The sequence below is a fragment of the Dictyostelium discoideum genome (assembly GCF_000004695.1).
Source record: "Dictyostelium discoideum AX4 chromosome 1 chromosome, whole genome shotgun sequence".
Lineage (NCBI taxonomy): Eukaryota > Evosea > Eumycetozoa > Dictyosteliales > Dictyosteliaceae > Dictyostelium > Dictyostelium discoideum.
The window spans coordinates 2480225-2501252 of record NC_007087.3 but is presented as its reverse complement, the minus strand read 5'-3'; the positions used below and the strand labels follow the sequence as shown (position 1 = coordinate 2501252).

The following is a 21028-nucleotide window of genomic DNA, read 5'->3' as shown; positions in this document are numbered from 1 at the left end:
GCATTGATGAGATTTGTTATATTTAGCCCCTGCAATTGTGTTATACACCAATTAAAAAAAATTGCGTTGTCCAATTCAAAAAAAAAAACCTTGAAACAAAAAAAGTATTTTTGTTGGCCCAAATAAAAAAATTACAATATTTTTTTAAATCGGCTTTTGAATTAAAAAAAAAAAAGAAATTAAAAAAAGAAATTAAAAAAATAAAAAATACAATAAAAAATTATCTACATTGGTTTGCTTAATCTATATTTTTTTTTTTTTTTTTTTTTTTGTTTTGAATTATAAAAAATAGAAAAAAAAAAAAAGAATTATAAAGAAAAATAAAATTGTGAATGATTTAAATTCGATCATTAATAAGGTTATACGTATAATTTTTATTTTATAATAAATAAAAATAATTATCATTTGGACATCAATAAATGATAAATAATTACATAATTATTTTTTAAATTTTAATTTTTTTTCACAAATAAAAAATTAATATAACCACAAACAAATTTTTTTTAAAAAAAAAAAAAAACAATTAATAAATAAATAATTTTTAATTTAAAAAAAAAAAATTAAAAAAAAAAAATTATTAAACACCCAACAACACTCAATACAATTATAATTATAATTATAATTAAAAATTTTTAGAAAAAAAAAAAAAAAAAAAAAAAAGATAAATAGAAAAATGTTTGAAAACGAAAAGAATTTAATAATAACTTATGAAACATTCTCAAGTTTTGGGTGTATTAAAGGAATGGAATTTCGATTCAAGTCACCAAAATTCCAAATGGAAAACCACGAAATTAGTAAAATTAGAGAGATTTTATCAATGGATACTTGTTGGGGATATGAACTAGAAGCAAACGGTTCAAAATTTAAAGTAGACCCAATAAATAAAACTGTAAATGGTGATCTAATTTCATTTCATTCAATATCCAATCAAAATGAAAATTCAAATCCAAAACCTACTTTATATGCAATCACTTCAAAACCATATGATTCAATCTTTGTAGTTTGTGATGATTTTGATTATACAAATAATTTGAAAGAAAAATTCATTCATGTTGGTGAACTTTTTGTATGTATTTAATTTTTTTTTTTTTTTTAAACTCTTATTTAATTATAAAGAATTCTAACTTTTTTTTTTTTTTTTATACCCCAAAAAAGTTGGATGACTTAAAGAAAATTAATTAATACAATCTATTCATAGTAAAATTTAAAATAATAAATAATTAAATAATTAAATTTAAAATAAATTGATTAAAATTAAAAAAAAAAAAAAAAAGAAAATTGAAAAAAAAAAAAAAAAAAAAAAAAAAAAAATTTGTTCGTTTGTCGTTTTTTTTTTTATTTTTATTTTTTTTTATTTTTAATTTTTTTTTTTTTATTTTCATTTTCTCACATTTGTTCGATTACAAAAATAAAAGAGAGAAGTAAAGAGATGAAAAGTAATAAAACAAAACAAAATGGTGGTAATAAACCAAATAATGGTGCAATTACAGATAATCGTTTTAAACATGCTCAAAATGATCCAAAATTTAAGATGTACAGAAGAAAAGATAAGGCAGTTCAACTTGATAATAGATTCGGTGATTTAATGAAATCAAATAGTTCATTCACATCAGATGGTAAATTTTTAAAAAATAAAAAAATAAAAAATAAAAAAAAAATAATAAATATTTAATAACAAAATTTGTTAATTCTTTTCATTATTTTTAGCACCAATTGATGAATATGGTAGAAAGATTGTAAACAAAAAAATTGATAAATCAATTAAGAAAACCTATGTTTTAGAAAATGAAGAAAAAGAAGAAAAAGAAGAAAAAGAAAAGAAACCAAAATCAACAACAAAGAAAGAAATTAAGAAACCAGTTGTTGAATCAGAATCAGAGTCAGAATCAGAAGTTGAAGAAGAGGAATCAATTAATTCAGATATTGAATCAGAAAAAGTTATTGAATATGGTGGATTTGAATATAATTCAGACACAGAAAGTTCAGATGCAGAAGAGTTTCAAGGTGATGATATTGAAGAGGAAGAGGAAGAAGAAGAGGAAGTACCAAGAGGTGATGCAACTAAAAGATTTGCAGTATTAAATTGTGATTGGGATAATATTACATCAAAACAATTATTTATATTATTGAATTCATTTGTACCATCATCAGGTGGTGGTCATATTGAAAGAATTACAATTTATCCATCGGATTTTGGTTTGGAACAAATGGCACGTGAAAAATCGTTGGGTCCAAATAAAGAAATTTGGGACTCAAGTAAAGCGATAATAAACAATAGTAATAATAATGGCTTAAAAGAGAGTTCATTAAGTTTTGATAAACTAGAGGATGCAGAATCATTAGATGGTAAAGGATTTAATTTGGAAAAGTTAAGACAATATGAATTATCGAAATTAAGATACTATTACGCTGTAGTTGAATGTAGCTCAATTCAAACTGCCAATAAAATTTATGAAGAATGTGAAGGTATGGAAATTGAAGATACAGCAAATGTTTTAGATCTTAGATTCATTCCAGATGATCAAAAATTCACAAATACACCAAGAGACACTTGTACAGAGTTACCCGCTTCAACTGATGAAAATGGTGGTTTTGGTTTCCAAACTTCAATTCTTAAAGGTACAGCAGTCGATTTCACTTGGGATATCGATAAGACTAGAAAGAAGTTATTAACTAAAAACTTTTCAAAATTTGATGCAAGAGAAGAAGATTTAAGAGCATATTTAGCTGATCCAACTTCATCTGAAGAATCATCTGAAGAATCATCTGATGATGGTGATAATAATAATAATAATAATAAAAATGGAAAACAAACAACTAAAAATTCAAAACGTTTAGCACTTAGAAATAAATATAAATCATTATTATTAGATGGTATTGAAGATGAAGAAGAAAAAGATGATATTCAAATTACATTTAATTCAGCTTTCTCTGATACTTTAAAACAACAAAAACAACAAAAATCAAATGAAAGTGATGATGATGATGATGATGACGATGGTCTTTCAATTAAATTTTCAGATCAAGAAATTGGTTCAAGTGATGAAGAAGATGAAGAATCTGATAAAGAAGGTATAATTAATAAAGAAAATGATGATGATGAATCAGATTCTGCTGCTGATGATGAATCATCTGAAAATGAAAGTGGTGATGATGACGATGACGATGATGATGATGATAATTTATTAAATGGATCAGATTCAGAAACACCAGATTGGGCAAAAGATTTAAAATCAGATTCAGAAGATGATACAGTTCAAGAGATGGTAATTAATACAAATTTAAATAATGTTGGTAAAAAATTATTAAAAGAAAAAGAAAAGAGAGAGAATGGTAATGTTTTTACAGATTATTTAGAAAAGAAGAAAGAAAAGAAATCACAAAAAAAGAGAGAGAGAAGAATTGAAATTGAGAAATTAATTAAAGAGAAAGAAGAGAAAGAGAAACAACAAAAAAAGAATAAATCTAAAGGTAGAGTCACTGAAGAGGAAAAAAAAGAGAAAGCAGAGTTAGAGTTACTTTTAATGGATGATGATCTCTCAAAGAATAAAGGTTATACAAAGAAACAATTGGAGAGAGAAGCTAAAATGAATACAATCGATCCAATTGAAAGAAAGAAATTGGAAAAGAAATTGAAAAAGAAAAATCAAAAAATGGATGTCCAAGATGATAAACATTTAATTGATCTCCAAGGTTTCAAAATGAATACAACTGATAATAGATTTCATAGCATGTTCATTGATCCAGCTTACGCTATAGATCCAACAGACCCTAAATTCAAAAGAACTACTGGTATGGTTGAAATGTTAACCGAAAAGAAAAATCGTCGTAAAGTTGAAAAAGAAAAAGAAGAAAAAGAAATTTTAGAAAGAAGAAATAAATTAAAAGATCAAAATTTAAATTCAACTACTACTAATTCTACCACTACAACAACAACATCAAAATCAAGTTTAAGTGAAATGGCACAAAATATTAAAAGAAAAGCTGAAGAACAAAAAAATAAAGAAAATTCTAAAAAGTTTAAAAAATAAAAAAATAATAATAAAATAATTAACACTAAAAAAAAATAAAAAAAATAAAAATAAAAAAATATTATTATTTTAAACTTTTTTCTTTTTCTTTATTTTTTTTTTTTTTTTTTTAACTTTATTTGTTAAAGGAAATAAAAAAATAAAAAAAAAATTCGGGAAAATCATGGAATTTAATTTCAAAAAAAATTTAACCAGGCTAAAATTTTATTTTCATTTATTCTTATTTTTTTTAATTACCACCCCCCCACTAATTAGAAATGAGAATTTCTTTCTTGATAAATAAAAAAATAAAAAAATATAAAAAAAAAAAAATAAAAAAAAAAATAAAATTAAAATTTTTTTTTTTTTTTTTATTAATTTTAAAATTTGCAGTCGTGTGAGCGTGTACACATTCAAATTAATACACGCACTTATTACATTTAAAAGATTTAAAATAAAATATAAAATAATAATAATAATAATAATAATAAAATAATATAATATAACAATAAAAAAAAAAAAAAATTAATAGATTAAAAAAATGATGAGTTCAGAAGAATTCAATACAAGTTATACAAAAGAAGAACCCTTATTAAGTAATTATTTTTTAATATAAATATTATTTTATTAATTAAACAATTTAATTAATACTTTTTTTTTTTTAATTTTTTATTAATTAATTTTTTTAAACAAAAAAAATTAGTTTATAGAAATAAAACAGAAGAATTTAATATTTTAAAAAATAAATATTTAAATAATAATAGAAATGGAGAAGATTTATTGTTAATTAAATTTAAACAAGCAGCATTAAATATTAGTACTTTATTGAATACAGATTCACAAGAAATCAATAGAATGGTACAAAATTGTTGTATATGTGGTAGTAAATTTGGTAAAATATTTAATAAAAGGCAAAAATGTTTAGTTTGTAATTCAATAGTTTGTTCAAATTGTAATAATAATTCAGTACCATTATCATCTTTAAATATAAAATTAAAAGAAACAAATTCTATAGTACAAAATAATAGTAATCATAGTCAACAACATCAACAACCAAATTCAGTTATAACATGTAATGTTTGTTTTTCATCACTAAAGATTATGATTACAAGATTAGATTTTAACAGACAAAGTGATAAATCAATGAATTCAGATTTCGTTCAATTCTATGAACAAATGCAATTGAATATATTGGATTGTAAAAAGTATATACCAACTTTTAAATCATTGGTATTACAAATTCAAAATAATGCATCACCATCAGTTTCAAAAGCGAAATCATTAGAAGAAACCATTGCAATCTCAATCAAAGAGTTGGAAAGTGGTATTAGACAATTAAAACAATTACAAGGTTCAACACCAAAACAAAATCAAGTCATCAATAATATTAAACATAGTTTTGCAACTTATTTACAAACTTCAATACCTGAATTTAAATTAACCTCAAATCAATTCAATCAAAAGCTATTAATCACTGTCGATACTACAAATTCAATGATAAAATCAAATAAATCACAATTAATTATTTCAAATCAATCAACTGGTGAATTAGAGATTAATCAAGATTTATTAAATTCTTTATCACTCAAAGATATAAATGATGAAATTAAAAATCATGGTTCATCTGTACCTTTAGGTGATTCAAGATCAAAACAAGAAGTTTTAAAACAATTAATTGATATTTTAAATAGAGAAATTTATAATAGAGAAATTGGTAATAATAATAATAATAATAAAAAAGGTACAAATTATACTACAAATAATAATAATAATAATAATAGTTATAGTAATAGTGGTTGTGAAAGTCCAATTATTGAATCAGTTAATAATAGTAATATATTATCATCAAGTCCAACACCAATATTATCAAGTATTTTCTCATCATTTTCAAATTTATTAAGTGATAAGAAACAACCAACCACACAACAACAACAACCAATTACAAAACAAGAATATAGACCAATTACAAAACCAAGCGAATCAAAATATTCAGAAGATGGTCAAATTTTAGTAGATGGTAAATTATTATCAACATTAACTTTAAAAGAATTAAATGATGAAGTTAGAATTCGTGGATATGCTGTACCAATGGAAATGAGAAGTAAGCCAGATGTTTATTTATTACTAAAGGATATTTTAATCGATGAAATTGATAATAGAAGTTCAATCGTATCGGTTGTACCTGCAGTTTGCCCACAAAGTGGTTGTTTTGTCACTATAACTGGTGATAATTTAAATAAGAAATCAATTGAAATCACCGTGGGAAACTTAAACGTTAAACCTTTTAAACAGAATGTACATGCAATCATGTTTCTTAGTCCTTCACAACCAAATGAAGGCGAGGTCGAATTAATAATCTCTGATGGCGATCTTACACTAACAAAACAGTTCCTTTTCTTTACAAATTCTTGTTTTCAAACTGATGAAGATATTTCAAATGTAAATGATTATGCTCTTGATATGTTTCAAAAATCAACAACCTCTCCTTTATTAAATAATTCTTCAGATTCAAATAAAAATACATATAAAAACAATCAAAATAATGTTAAAAATTTTAACAATGTAAATAATAATAATAATAATATTAATAATAATAATAGTGAATTTTATAATAACAGTAGTAGTATTAGCAGTAGTATTAGTAGTAATAATAATGAAATTAAAAGTTTTAGTAGAACTCATAGCAGAAATAATAGTTATAATAATAATAATAATAATAATAATAATAATAGTAGTTTAAATTCATCACCAAAAACAGCATCACCTAGTTTAAGATCTTTTAATAACAGTAATAGTGGGTATAATAATAACCAACCTCATCAAAATGATTCATTTTCAATATTAATGAGTAAAGAGATTGGATCTACTGGTGAAACATTTGATGATATAGTTGTTGAAATGATTCATCCAACAGTGTCACCATTAAGTGGAAATAAAGTTAGTGTACAATTCAAACACCCAGTAAAAAGTAATATATTAAAAGTTAATATTGGCTCTGGTAATGGTGACAATGTTAAACAGTTACAAAATATTGAGATTTCAAATGCTGGTAGAAAAATATCATTTCAAACACCACCATTACCACAAGGTTCTTATAATATAGAGTTTACTCAAGATTCAAAGGTTTTATTATTAGAAAATATTTTATTTTATGATTCTTCAATTCCAGATTCTAATAATAGCGGTTTTACAAATAATAATAATAATATTAATAATTATAATAATAATAATAATAATAATTATAATAATATTAATAATAACAATAGTTTTAATAATTTTAATAATAATAATTTTAATAATAATAGTTTTAATATGAATATAAGTAATAGTAATAATTATTATTATAAAGAACAACCAAAAATTGCTACTTCTTCAAGAGTATTAGGCGGAAAAAAAAATTAAAAATAAACTACACTTAAATATATATTTTTTTTAGATAGTCATCTTAAAACTTTATTTATATTATTTTTATTTATTTTTTTGTTATTACAATTTTAGATTAAACCAGTTTAATTAATTACTAATTGAATTGTGAATGGAGTTTGAATATTTGAATAAATTTCAATACCAGATAGTGGAATTGAATATTTAATATTATCATTAGCCCAACCAATTGATAGAGTTTGTTCAGTTGAATTAATATTATTCCAATAGAATGGACCATACTTTTTATAGGTTAAATAAGATGGCGCTGATCTTGTAATTGGTTCTTGATATTTACCATTGATTTTAATTGTAAATGATGGTATTGGATTAACGATTGAATCTGTCCAATCTGGATTATATGAGTATAAATAAAATTTATATTGATGTGGACCTGCTAATGATTTATTGAGTGTACTTGGAATATTATTGATTATATCATTACCAAGGTATGATGTTATCATTGAGATTTCATCATTTTCTGTGATTTCAGATGGAATAAATGTCATTGATGAATTTGGTGTGAATAAACCTGTTGTTGTACATTTATTTAATGATTGAATCCAATTACATTTTGTCCATTGTTTACCAAAAATTGATAATGCACGTGGTGGTGTAATAAGATGATCAATTGGTGGTGATAAATCAATACCAAGATAAAAATTATTTGCACTATTATCAACAATATATGTTCCTGCAAAGAAACATCCTGTGTGTGGTACTTTTTCATAAATTGTATTATTTGGAAAATTAGGTCTAGTTGATAAAATTACTGTATATGGACCATTGGCTGAAGGTGGTAATTGAACAAATTTTGAATCTATTGGATTTTCTAAAGGTTTAATGATTGAATTATTTTGAAAAACTTCATCAATTATTGTTTCAAGAACTAGTGATTCGATACCAAAGAATAGATTCATTTCAAAATTTGCAATGAATGTGAATTAATATTATTTTGAGTTAATGGTGGATTGATAATACTATTTGGTGATATTTGATAAAATGGATATGAACGTGTACTCATTGCATTACTTCTATTGCTTTTTGTACCATTAACATTTGAAAGGAATAGTTGATTGGTAAATCTTTTAATGAAGCTTATACTATTATTTCCAGGGTTAATTTTTTCTGTGAATTTTGAATCAACAATTGAAATTACATCTGAATGAATCTGAGAAAAAATTGTAAGAGGATGAAAGGTCTGAATTCTTTATTGAAACACTATTGCATTTACCTGAAAGATTATTGGTTTCAGTTGGGGCCATATTCAATGGTCTTAAACGTATCCAAATTAATGATGAATCATAAGAGTAATCGACATTTGCTTCATTTGGTGGTAATGTCATCGATGGTCTTTGATTAATATACCATCCTCTTAAAAAGTTGATTTTAATTGGTGGTTGTATTGACATTAGATATGTAACACGAAATTCTGATTCGCCAAAGAATACATTATCTTTGAATATAACTTTATTCCAAATACTATTGGATACTTTATCATCGAGATTTGATTGTTCATATCCATTGTAAACACCTAATCTATCACTATTTAAACCTACAATTGTTGATCTTGATTGTAATGGAATAATGCGAATTGCACCACCTTTGAATCTACCTTCAAATGCATTTGATTCATAAATTGAATATGGTGATGTTGAAATAATACCACTATTGATATAATCGATATTATCTGGATATTGTCTATTTGATGGTACTGCTGTAGTATTCGAGTAAAATGATATGAAAGAATTATAACTGATATTGAATTGTTCAGTACCATATAATAATGAAATACCACTCATAGCCATTCCACTTGAAGATTCACTTAATACAAATGAATTACCAATGATATTACCAAATGAATGAACTGCACCAATGAATGATCTTGGTGTTAAACTTTGTTGTGGGGAATTGATTGATGGTAAAAAACAATTATTTTCAATATTTACTGGTTTTTTATTATGGTATAATGTGATTGGATATCTATTTGGACTATTATTAGTTTGATGTAATTGTAATGATGTTGTATGTCCAAAATCATAAAATACTGAATTTTGAATATCTACAATTGAAGAACCAGTGAAAACCATTGAGCAACTACCAATGCCTTTTATCCAAACATTTTTATTATAAGGATTTATTAATACATGACCAGTGTGAGGTGTTTGTATTGAATCAAATGCATATTTATCAGTATAAACATTCTTTGTCATTTTTGTATAATAATTATCTAAATTATATTGTTCAATACCCACTGCATTTCTTAAACCACCTAATTTAATAATTGGTAATTACCATTATTTGTGAATGGAAATGATCTGATGAATGTTGTTTGATTAATTCTATCATAACCAGTCCATGTTGAACTTGAATCGAAACCTCTAATTGTAACATTACCACCAAGAGAAAGTATTGATGGAATATCTTTATTTGATTTTGAAACACAAAGAGATTATTTTTATTAACATTTTTTTTTTTTTGAACTAATCCCCAAAAAAAAAAAAAAAAATAAAAAAAAAATAAAAAAAAGCAAATATTTTTTTTTTTTCTTAATATCCAAACCAAGACTGGCAATCAGTTTTCCATGGGTTATCTTACTGCCCTTTTATTTTCAACCAATTAGAAAAATATCTCTTGACATTTTTTAAATTAAATTTTTTTTTTTTTTAAAAAATCTAACCCACACTTTTTTTTTTATTTTCCCATACCAAATTTCACAATCCCCCTACATTTTATTAATTTACACCTTTACCCCTTCATTTTTTAAACGTTAATTGATAATAATTTCCACATTACGAATTTTTTATTTTCCAGATTCAGGTATAAAAAAAAAAACAAAAGGAGAAAAAATGGAATCATAAAAAGTTTTCAAACTAACCTAACACACAAAAAGTAATTGATTTATTAAAAGAAAAAAAATTGAAAATTAAGTTTTTTTTTACTCTTAATAAAATTACTAATAAAGTGTAAATTTCAACATTAATTTATTTGTTTTTTTTTTCTTCTTTTTTTTTTTTTTTCTCCTTTTTTTTTTTTTTCTCTTTTAAATCTTTCAACTCCCCCCCTGTCTCCCTCCCCCCACATAATGGAATTGAATATTTAATATTATCAGTTGCCAATAATTTTTTTCATTTCAATAATTTTTTTTTTTTTTTTTTTTTTTTTAAAAACACACAAAAATTAATAATATAATAATATTTAATTTTATTTTTTATTTTTTCAAAACACACAAAAAAAAAAAAAAAATTTTAAAAAACATGTTTTCATAAACACAATGGATTTTGGATGTGAAGCTTTCCCATTCTTCGTTAACTTATTGATAAATTTCTGAATTTAAAAAGACCCTACCTCATTTTAGATTTTTGGACGTGATGAACTATTAAAAAAAAAAAATTATTTGTAATAATAATAATAAAGTTTATTTGCATAAACAAAAAAAAAAAAAAAAAAAATAAATGATCACAAGTTGTCTGTAAATTTGTTTTTTATTTTTTTTATTTTTTTTTATTTTTTTTTTTTTTTCGTTTTTAAATATTTTTTATTTTATTTTTATTTTTTTTTTATTTTTTTTTTTTTTCTGCATTTTCACCCATAGCACTTTTATTTTTTATTTTTTTTATTTGATCAAGTAAAAAAATCAAAAAAAAGTTCAATAAAATGAATTTTATTAATAGATGTATTACAGTTAGAAAATCAATAACTAAATTAAATAATGGATTGATTGTTAAACCAGCATCAAATTTAATAAATAAAAGAAATTTTACTTCACCTATAAAAACAGAATTTGATCAAGAAGAAACTGAAACTGAAATAACCGAAGAAGTTCAACAACCTGCTTCTGTTTTATTCGAGTAAGTAATATTAATATATAATTATTTACTTTATTTATTATTTTAGCAGAAATTAATTTTATTATTTAATAATGATTATAAAGAAAAAAGATTCAAGAAGTTTCAAAAAAGATATCAGAATTTTATACACCACAAGTTGAGAAAATTAAATTAACACCATATGAAACAAAGAATGTATCACCATTATTGAAATGTATTCATTTAAATGATCAAGCCAATCAATTAATTGTTCAAGGTAAATTTGACGATGCAGAGACCGTTTTAATCAGTGGTATTACATTATTTGAAAGTACTAAACAAGGTTCAATGCCAACAAGAACCTCTGAACTTGGTATTACAACTGATCAATGTTATGGTTATTTACTCTCAAATTTAGGTTATATTTATCATACTAAAGGTTTATTCATGGATTCTGTTAAATGTTATACCAAATCTTTAGGTTATTTAGAATCTCAAGAAGATTTACCATTCTTTGGTAACACTTTATTACATCTTTCTGAATTATTCTCTTTATTACAAGATAATTTAAAAGCAATTGAAACTTGTAAACAAGCAATTTCAGTTTTTGAAACGTAAGTATATTATTTATTTTTTAAAAAAAAAAAAAAAAAAAAAAAAAAAAAAATTTATATTAATAAATTATTATTATTATTATTATTAGTTCAAAAGATTATTTAGTTGATGATAGAATTGGTTTAGCATTATTAAATTTATCAAGTTATCTTTCAGTTGAAGGTAATTATGAAGAAGCATTACCATATTGTGAAAAAGCATTTTCATTATTAGAGAAATCATTAGGTAGAAATAATGATATGGTACAAAATTGTGCTACAAATCTTTCAAAAATTTATCAACAATTAAATATGAAACAAAAAGTTACAGAATTAGATAAATTATTTGAAAATCCATTAGAATCATCTTTAAAATTTACATTTGATTTCGAAAGAGATTTACCACATATTGATTTATCAAAGTATGTACATTTCATTTTCATTTTCATTTTCATTTTCATTTTCATTTTTTAAAATATAAATATAGTAAATATAATTATTAATAATAATTTTTAATTTTAAAAAAAAAAAAAAAATTAAAAAAATTAAAAAGATTAAAACAACAATGGTCACAACAAGGTCATCAAAGAGTATTTGATATTGAAGGTTTTTATAAATCATCACTTACAGCAAGAAAAGAATATGAATCATTCTTAAATCAATTAGAATCACAAGGTGTTAAATATGGTCCAGAAACAAGTTCAATCCTAAAACCTGAATTAGAATCTGTCTCATATGCACCAGATGTTCTCAAACAATGGAAACCTTTAACTATTTCTTTAATAAATGGTGAAATTCAAAGAACATAATAATTTAAAAAAAATAAAAAAAATAAAAAAAATAATAAAAAAAAAAAAATAATAAAAATTAAAAAATAAAGTAATAATATGCATATATCAATTAAATAAAAAAAAAATGAAATAAAAAAAAAAAAAAAAAACTTGAAATCTTATTTTATTTATGTATGGATAGTTTTATTCTATGTTGTAAAAACTATTATATTTAATTTAATTATTACCACAAATATACGGGGACAAGCCAACTTGGGTTATTTTTTATTTTTTATTTTTTTTTTTTTAACCTATCACAGCCAAACCTGATTATTTTTGTTTTTTCTTAAAAAATTTCAAAATTAGTAACTATAATTATTTTTATATATGGGAATCCAAGTTTGTTACTTGAATAATTTTCACAAATATTTTTTTTTTTTTTTTTTATTTATTTTTTTTTTTTTTTTTTCATTTTTAATTTGAAATTTTTACAATCGAAAATGATAAAATGGCAACAAATAATCAAATAAATAATAATAGTAGTAATAATAATAATAATAATAATAATAATAATTCATTATTTGATAAAGATTCATCATTATCATTTGGAAATGATAATTTTATATATAATAGTAATCAAAAATTAACAATTCAACAACAAAGAATTTCATTACCAATTTATCAAAATCGTAAACATATATTATATTTATTAGAGAAATATAGTACATTAGTAATTATTGGTAATACAGGATGTGGTAAATCAACACAAATTCCACAATATCTATTTGAAAGTGGTTGGTCAGATGGATTTAGAACTATTTTATGTACACAACCAAGAAGAGTTGCAGCCATATCATTAGCAGAAAGGGTTGCACAAGAAATGGGTGAACAACATGTTGGTAAAACCGTTGGATATAGTGTTAGATTCGATGAAAAGATATCAGATATCGAAACTAGAATCAAATATGTCACTGATGGTATGTTAATTAGAGAAATGATGTTAGATCCATTACTTTTAAAATATTCTGTAATTATGATTGATGAAGCGCATGAACGTTCATTACAAACTGATCTTTTAATGGGATTATTAAAAAAAGTTCAAAAAAAAAGAAATTCAACAAATAATAACAATAATAATGATAATAGTTTAAAATTAATAATTTCATCAGCAACTTTAAATGCAAATGATTTTTTCAACTTTTTTAATTATAATCAAACTAATGATAAATCAAAAGATACTTCAACAATTCTTTCAATTGAAGGTAGAACTTATCCAGTAGATATACACTATCTTGAAGAATCAACTTCAAATTATATTCAAACAACCATACAAACTATAATTGATATTCATACAACTCAACCACCTGGTGATATTTTAGTATTTTTAACAGGTCAAGAAGAAATTGAAAAACTAATTCAAACATTGGATGATAAATTTGAAATTTTAAGACAATATCATCAACAACACCACCATCAACAACAACAACCATTTATGAAATATTCATTATTACCAATGTATTCTGGATTATCAATTAATAAACAAATTAAAGTTTTTGAATCGGTTGGTGATAGTAAAAAGATTAGAAAGATTATAATTTCAACTAATATTGCAGAGACATCAATTACAATCGATGGTGTAGTTTATGTGGTTGATTGTGGTTTTGTTAAAATTAAATCATATGATTCAGAGAGTGGTTTGGAATCATTGGTGATTGTACCAACATCGAAATCATCGGCGAATCAAAGAGCTGGTAGGGCTGGTAGAAGTAGAGCTGGTAAATGCTATAGACTATATACTGAATTAACCTATGAAAAACTATTACCAGACCAAACTATACCAGAGATTCAACGTTCAAATTTAACAAATACAATATTACAATTGAAAGCATTGGGTATTGATAATATTTTAAATTTCGATTTCATTTCACAACCACCATCAAGTTCACTCATAAGAGGTCTAGAAGTACTCTATGGATTGGGTGCGTTGGATGATAATGGTAAGCTAACCAATCCAACCGGTATGATAATGGCAGAGTTCCCTACAGATCCAACCTTTTCAAAAATGATAATTCAATCATCTTCAAATGGTTTCAATTGTTCTGATGAGTGTATTACAATCACTGCTATGTTAAATATTCAAGGTTTATTCACTAATCAAAATCATAAATCAAGAAAACATCTATTAGTTAAAGAAGGTGATCATTTAACTTTATTAAATATTTTCAATTCATTTATCAGTAATCAAAGTTCACCACAATGGTGTAATCAACATCAAATCAATTATAAAGCTATGCAAAGAGTATTACAAGTTAGAAAACAACTATTAGCTTATGCAAAGAAATATTCAATAAATGTTATATCTTGTTTTGATAGCAATAACAATAGAGAACAATGCAGTAATTTAATTCGAAAGGCAATTGTTTCAGGATTCTTTACAAATGCAGCTCAATTACAACCAGATGGTTCCTATCAAACCATTAGAGAAAAACATAAACTTTGGTTACATCCAACCTCTGTACTTTGTTTATCAAATTCACCACAATGGGTCATTTTTAATGAAGTTACAATTACAACAAAAGAATATATGAAAGATGTAACTTCAATTGAACCAAATTGGTTATTTGAAATTGCTCCACATTATTATAAATTTAAAAAATAAATAAACAATACATAATTTAATTTTTATTTTAATTTTTTATTTTTATTTTTATTTAATCACTTTCATCTTGATTTTCATATTCAAATTGTTCTTCTTTATTATCTTCATCCTCTTCTTCTTCACCAAATACCATACCTTCTTCTTCAACTAATTTTTCATATTCTTCTAATGGCCATGATATCATTGACTTTTTCATTTCATATTCAGATAATTTATTACGTAATGATTTTAATTTCTTTTTACTTGCATGTTGTAACCAAATACAATAATCATCAATATATAATCTATTTAAGTAGTATTTAAATTCTGAAGATTCTAATTTCTTTTTAATATCTAATAAACATTTTAAAAGTGATCTTTTTCCTAATTGGAAAATTTGTTTTGTATCTCTAAGAACACGTTCTGATAATAACCAACTACGATAAAGTGGGAACGTTAATGATCTCTTAAAACAACATTCTAAAACTGATGATAAATTATAAAAATTATCAAGACATGATAATGTACCTGACAATTTACAAATGTTCCAAGCTGATTCAATATTTTCATAACCCATATTAACTCTTTCATTATATGCATATGAATAAATTATATCAACCAATCCAAGTAATATTGATTTTTCATTACTAATCATATATTCTTTATTTGGTAAATTTTTCATTATATCTTTTTCTTCATCTGAAAATGTAATTAATTTCTTTGAATATTTATTATTATTTGTAGTTGTTGATTTTGTTGTTGTTGTTGTTGTTGTTGTTGTTGTTGTTGTTGTTGTTGTTGAATCTTCTTTTTCAATTAAACTATTTTTGATATCTGACTCATCATTTACAATTGAAATTTTCTTTGATAAAGTTGAATTAATCTTTTCTAATAATTCATCTGAAATTTCATTTGATTCAATTGTAGTTTCATTTGTAACTTCATCATTACCTTCATCATAATCTTCTAAATTTGATGGATCAATTTGTTTAATTTCTTCAACTTTTTCTTTAATTTCTTCAACTTTTTCCTCTTGTTTTTCTTCTTGTTTTTCTTCTTCTTTTTTATTTATTATTTCATTCGATTCTTGTTCAGATGATTGTTTTTGATTTTTTTCATTTTTTAATTTTAATTTCTTTTCAATTAAATCTTCCCAATAACATTTATAATGTAATAATTCTTTAATATCATCATTAAAGAAATGATTTTCCATAAATCTTTCTGGATCAAATTTTAAATCTTCAAATTCAGTTCTAACTTTTGTTCTTTCTTGTTTTGTAATTGAATCGATAATTGGAATATCAATTATATCACTAATATCTTGTTGTAATCCTTGAAAGAAATCACTATATCCATCATTGAATCCATATTTAATTTTATTTTTTAATTCATCTAACTATTTTTTTAAAAAAAGAATAAAATTATTAATATAAAAAAATTTATTATTATTTATTATTATTATTATTTATATATTACATACAGATGGTTCAGGTTCAACAATTTGTTCAAATTCCCATTCTTCATCTTCATAATCTTCACCTTCTTCATCTTCATCTTGGTCATCTTGATTTGATTCACCATTTAAAACTTGAATCTTTGAAGTATTTGTTGTTGACTTTTTCTCTAATAATTTTGTAATTAAATCTAAATCATTGAATTTTTGACCATTTATTTCTTTTGGTAAATAAAATGTAAATTCTTGTGTATTTACATTGAATGATGCTTTCTCTTTACCATTTTCAACTATATTATGACTAAATGTAAGTCTAAGGAAATATGGTTTACAATAGAATTTAAATTGATTTTCCAATAAATAAAAATCTGCTTCTGATGCTTTAATATATGGTGTTATTGCAACAACAATAATAAATTCATCATTTTGGTCAACTGAAAATTTTGGAATAATCATATTAATTATTTATAAATATAAATATATATATATATATTTCTATTTTTATAATTAAATATTATATCTAAAAAATAAAAAAATGAAAAAAAAAAAAAAAAACTAATGGACACGAAATTACTCGTTTTTTAATTTTTTTTTTTTTTTTTTTATTTTAATTTTTTTTTTAATTTTTAATTTTTTAATTTTTTTTTTTTTTTTTTTTGTCGTTTATTTAATTCAGTTGGGTGGTTTGTGGTAAAAAGTGAAAAAAATGATTAATAATATATCTAGAAATTTATTAAAAAGGGGGTTATTACAATATTCAAATAAATTTAATATTTCAACTATTAGAAATTTGAATTCAAATTCAAATTTATTTAAAACAAATAATTTCAATAATTGTTTAATTAAATCATTCTCGACTATTAAACCAGAAAATGAAACAAATGCTGCAACAACAACAGAAGATATAAATATTAATAAAGATGAAATAATTAATAGTGATTATGATAAAGAAATTTTAAAATATATTCCAAATCCAAAATATTTAGCAAAGGAACAAATGAGAAAAGAAAAGAGTTGGTATCTTGCTTTATTAGGATTCTATTCAAAGGATACAATTTCATTACATAATTCATATCGTATTTATGAAGAAATTGCAAAACAATCATCTGATATTGAATTTTATAAACAATCAAATTTACCAGTTAATGTTAGAAGTTGGTTTACCATATCTGTACTTCATATTTGGATTGTATTTGTACGTTTAAGAAAAGATTTAAAACTTTCAAAACAATTACAAATTGATTTATATGATCGTTTTTGGGAAGATTTAGAAAAAAAAATAGCAATTGCTGGTGTATGTAATCTTTTTTTTTTAAAAAAAAAAAAAAAATTAAATAAAATAAAATAAAATTTATTTATTAATACCTTTTTTTATTTTTAGATTAAAAAAAGATTTATTCCAAAATATTTAAAAGATTTTTATACAACTTATTTAGGAACATTAATTTCATATGATGAAGGTTTATTTGATGATACAGTATTATGTAATGCATTATGGAGAAACTTTTATGCAATGAGTCCAGATGTTACACCACAACAACTTTTGGATATGGTTAAATTCATTCGTGTTCAATTAAATCATATTGATAATTTACCAGATGTAATTGAACGTGGTGAAATTTCATTTCATTCAATTAATGATGTAAAGAAATTAAAATAAAAATAAAAAAATAAAACAAAATAAAAAATAAAACAAAAAAAAAAAAAAACAAAAATAAAACAATAAATTTAAAATTTATTAAAGTAATGGTTTATTTATAGAATATTTATTTTTATTATAGTAATGGTTGATAATTTTCTTTTTTAAATGTTTCATTTATTGAATATTTAGTTTCTGAATAAATATTAACAAAACCATTTGATAATAATGAATCTGCTAATTCAGTTAATTGATTAAATAAAATTTTATCAGATTCTGATTGAGTTTTGGTTGGGGTAGTTGTAGTGGTTGTAGTAGTGGTGGTAGTGGTGGTATCAACATTTGATCTTTTATTTTTTGGTGGATTTTTTCTTTTAATTTCAGGTCTTTTATTTGTACCAGTTGGATTACCTGATAATCTTCTTAATGCTGATAGAACTGATTCTTTATCAGATTGTAAAATATTATAAATTTTATTTAAACGTTCTAAACGTAATGATTTTTCATCATCTAATAAACCTAATCTTCTTTTTTTTAATTCTTTTTGGTGTTCAAGTTCCCAAAGATCTTCTTCCTCTTCAGTTTGTTGGTCATTTTGTTTCTTTAATTCACGTTTTGTTAATTTTGGTACCTTTGATGACCAAACTTGATCATACTCTTGTAACCAAGCATCATCTTCTTTTCGATCCTTTTTAAATATAAAATTACCACTTGCATCAAAATAACCTTCTTCACTTTCACCTTTTAAATTAAATGAATCATATTCAATATCTTCTTCTTCTTCTTCTTCTCCTTCATTATCATTACTATTATTATTATTATTGTTATTATTATCTCCTTCTTTTCTTATTTTATCATTCATTTTATCATCGTCATCATCATCACTATATTCATCATCGTTTTTAAGGAATGATCTTTTACCTCTAACTCTTTTATAAATTTTTTCAACATGTTTCTTTTGATTTTCATCTTCATCACTATCTATATATTCTTCACCTTGAACTGAATCGATTTGATCATTAACAACCTCTTCTATATATTTATGTTCTTTTGATAAATCTTGAATTTTATTCTTTTTTTTAAATTCTTCATCCCTTTTTCTTTGTTTTTCATTTCCAATTTCAATTTGTTTTAATATTTCATTTTCAAAATTATTATTATTATTATTATTATTATTATTATTATTATTATTATTATTATTATTATTATTATTATTATTATTATTATTATTATTATTATTATTATTATTATTATTATTATTATTATTATTATTATTATTATTATTATTATTATTATTATTATTATTATTATTATTATTCTCCTCTATCACTTTAGTTTGAATGTCATCATTAAATCTAACTTTTTTTTCTTTACTATTTTTATCCTCTTCTTGATTTGATTCGTCCATTGTTACTGTGAAGGTAAGTTTATTTGGGTTAAAAAATTAAAAATAAAAATAAAAATAAAAAAAAAAAAGGGTGGGAATTAAAATGAAAAAAAAAAAAAAAAAGTTTTTTTTTTAGTTTGTTAACTTATGACATTTCATCAATAACTTATGACATTTCATCAGATAAATGTTTAGAAAAAAAAAAAAAAAAAATAAGTTAAAAGTTTAGAAAAAAAAAAATTATAATAGTAATAATTATAATAATAATAAATGATAATAAAAAACAAAAAAAAAAAAATGATAAAAGGGATTGATAAGTTTTTAAATAAAGGTAGGTTGGTTTATTAATTTCACACTCCCCCTTTCTGGAATAGATTTTATTAAGATCGACTTTCCAACTATTATAATAATCAAATCTTCCCACTTTTTTTTTTCTTTTTTTTTTTCTTTTTTTTTTTTTTCTTTTTTTTTCTTTTTTTTTTTTTGGTTTATTTGTTTTGATTTTAACTTAAATTGTAATCAAAATTTTGGTTTTTTTTTTTTTTTTTTTTTTTTTTTTTTTGTTTTTGATATTTCGCCTTATTTTTATTTATATTTTTATTTTTATTTTTAAATTTATTTTTATATTTTATATTTTTTTTCACATTTATAAATTCACACCCCCAAAAAATCAAATCTAAACATATATATAAAAAAAAAAAAAAAAAAGGGAAACTTTTGAGCCAAAAAACAATTATACAGGACAATGGTTCACGATTGGCATTTTAATTTCTTTTAAACATCGATATATTAGCCAATAAAATATAACCAAAACCAAAAAAAAAAAAAATTTTTTTTTTTTTTTTTTTTTTTTTTTTTTTTTTAGGTTTTTTTTTTTTTTTTTTAATTTTTTTTTTTTTTTTTTTTTTTTTCAAAAATATCGCATGCCCACCAACAACCTTTATTATAAATTTTTAAACAAATTTTATCATCATATAGATAAATATAAATTTTCACAATAATAAAGTTGTCAAAAAAAAAAAAAAAAAAAGTTTTCTTATTTTTTTTTTGTTGTATTATTTTTTCCTTTTCCATTGTTGTAAAATAGTAAAAATAGAAAACTCACACACACAACAGAATAATTAATCTAAATTAAAAGATTATTTTATTCTTATCAACCACAAAACACAAAAAATAATAAAAAAATAATAAAAAAATAAAAAAATAATAAAAAAAAAAAAAAAAAAAAAACCACACCTCTCACACATTTTATAAAGATTGCTTTTTTTTTTTTTTTTTAATTTTTAATTTTTATTTTCTTTTTTTT

The 21028-nt window shown here is 22.3% G+C and overlaps 8 protein-coding genes and 1 pseudogene across 8 annotated transcripts; 6 read left to right on the top strand and 3 right to left on the bottom strand.

Annotated features, from left to right (window-relative positions):
• Positions 1-673: 673 nt before the first annotated feature.
• Positions 674-1182, top strand: DDB_G0270474 (hypothetical protein; the record flags this gene model as incomplete). Its single annotated transcript, XM_640772.1, has 2 exons — positions 674-1066; positions 1156-1182. 2 exons carry the CDS (start codon positions 674-676, stop codon positions 1180-1182), a joined length of 420 nt encoding a protein of 139 aa, XP_645864.1.
• A 247-nt stretch (positions 1183-1429) lies between these two features.
• Positions 1430-4031, top strand: DDB_G0269312 (hypothetical protein; the record flags this gene model as incomplete). The annotated part of the gene is made up of 2 exons (XM_640771.1): positions 1430-1616; positions 1708-4031. The coding sequence occupies 2 exons, from the start codon at positions 1430-1432 to the stop codon at positions 4029-4031; spliced, it is 2511 nt and encodes an 836-aa protein (XP_645863.1).
• Positions 4032-4551: 520 nt separating this feature from the next.
• DDB_G0270472 (IPT/TIG domain-containing protein) lies at positions 4552-7412 on the top strand (the record flags this gene model as incomplete). The annotated part of the gene is made up of 2 exons (XM_640770.1): positions 4552-4606; positions 4714-7412. The coding sequence occupies 2 exons, from the start codon at positions 4552-4554 to the stop codon at positions 7410-7412; spliced, it is 2754 nt and encodes a 917-aa protein (XP_645862.1).
• A 107-nt stretch (positions 7413-7519) lies between these two features.
• DDB_G0269308 lies at positions 7520-10193 on the bottom strand (annotated as a pseudogene; the record flags this gene model as incomplete).
• Positions 10194-10888: 695 nt separating this feature from the next.
• Positions 10889-12644, top strand: DDB_G0270470 (hypothetical protein; the record flags this gene model as incomplete). The annotated part of the gene is made up of 5 exons (XM_640767.1): positions 10889-10905; positions 11063-11284; positions 11368-11856; positions 11946-12257; positions 12389-12644. The coding sequence occupies 5 exons, from the start codon at positions 10889-10891 to the stop codon at positions 12642-12644; spliced, it is 1296 nt and encodes a 431-aa protein (XP_645859.1).
• A 469-nt stretch (positions 12645-13113) lies between these two features.
• dhx35 (DEAD/DEAH box helicase) lies at positions 13114-15264 on the top strand (the record flags this gene model as incomplete). The annotated part of the gene is made up of 1 exon (XM_640766.1): positions 13114-15264. One exon carries the CDS (start codon positions 13114-13116, stop codon positions 15262-15264), a length of 2151 nt encoding a protein of 716 aa, XP_645858.1.
• A 52-nt stretch (positions 15265-15316) lies between these two features.
• Positions 15317-17152, bottom strand: DDB_G0269304 (hypothetical protein; the record flags this gene model as incomplete). Its single annotated transcript, XM_640765.1, has 2 exons — positions 15317-16639; positions 16724-17152. The coding sequence occupies 2 exons, from the start codon at positions 17150-17152 to the stop codon at positions 15317-15319; spliced, it is 1752 nt and encodes a 583-aa protein (XP_645857.1).
• A 250-nt stretch (positions 17153-17402) lies between these two features.
• DDB_G0269302 (hypothetical protein) lies at positions 17403-18356 on the top strand (the record flags this gene model as incomplete). Its single annotated transcript, XM_640764.1, has 2 exons — positions 17403-17990; positions 18078-18356. 2 exons carry the CDS (start codon positions 17403-17405, stop codon positions 18354-18356), a joined length of 867 nt encoding a protein of 288 aa, XP_645856.1.
• Positions 18357-18471: 115 nt separating this feature from the next.
• Positions 18472-19743, bottom strand: DDB_G0269300 (hypothetical protein; the record flags this gene model as incomplete). Its single annotated transcript, XM_640763.1, has 1 exon — positions 18472-19743. One exon carries the CDS (start codon positions 19741-19743, stop codon positions 18472-18474), a length of 1272 nt encoding a protein of 423 aa, XP_645855.1.
• Between the last annotated feature and the right edge of the window lie 1285 nt (positions 19744-21028).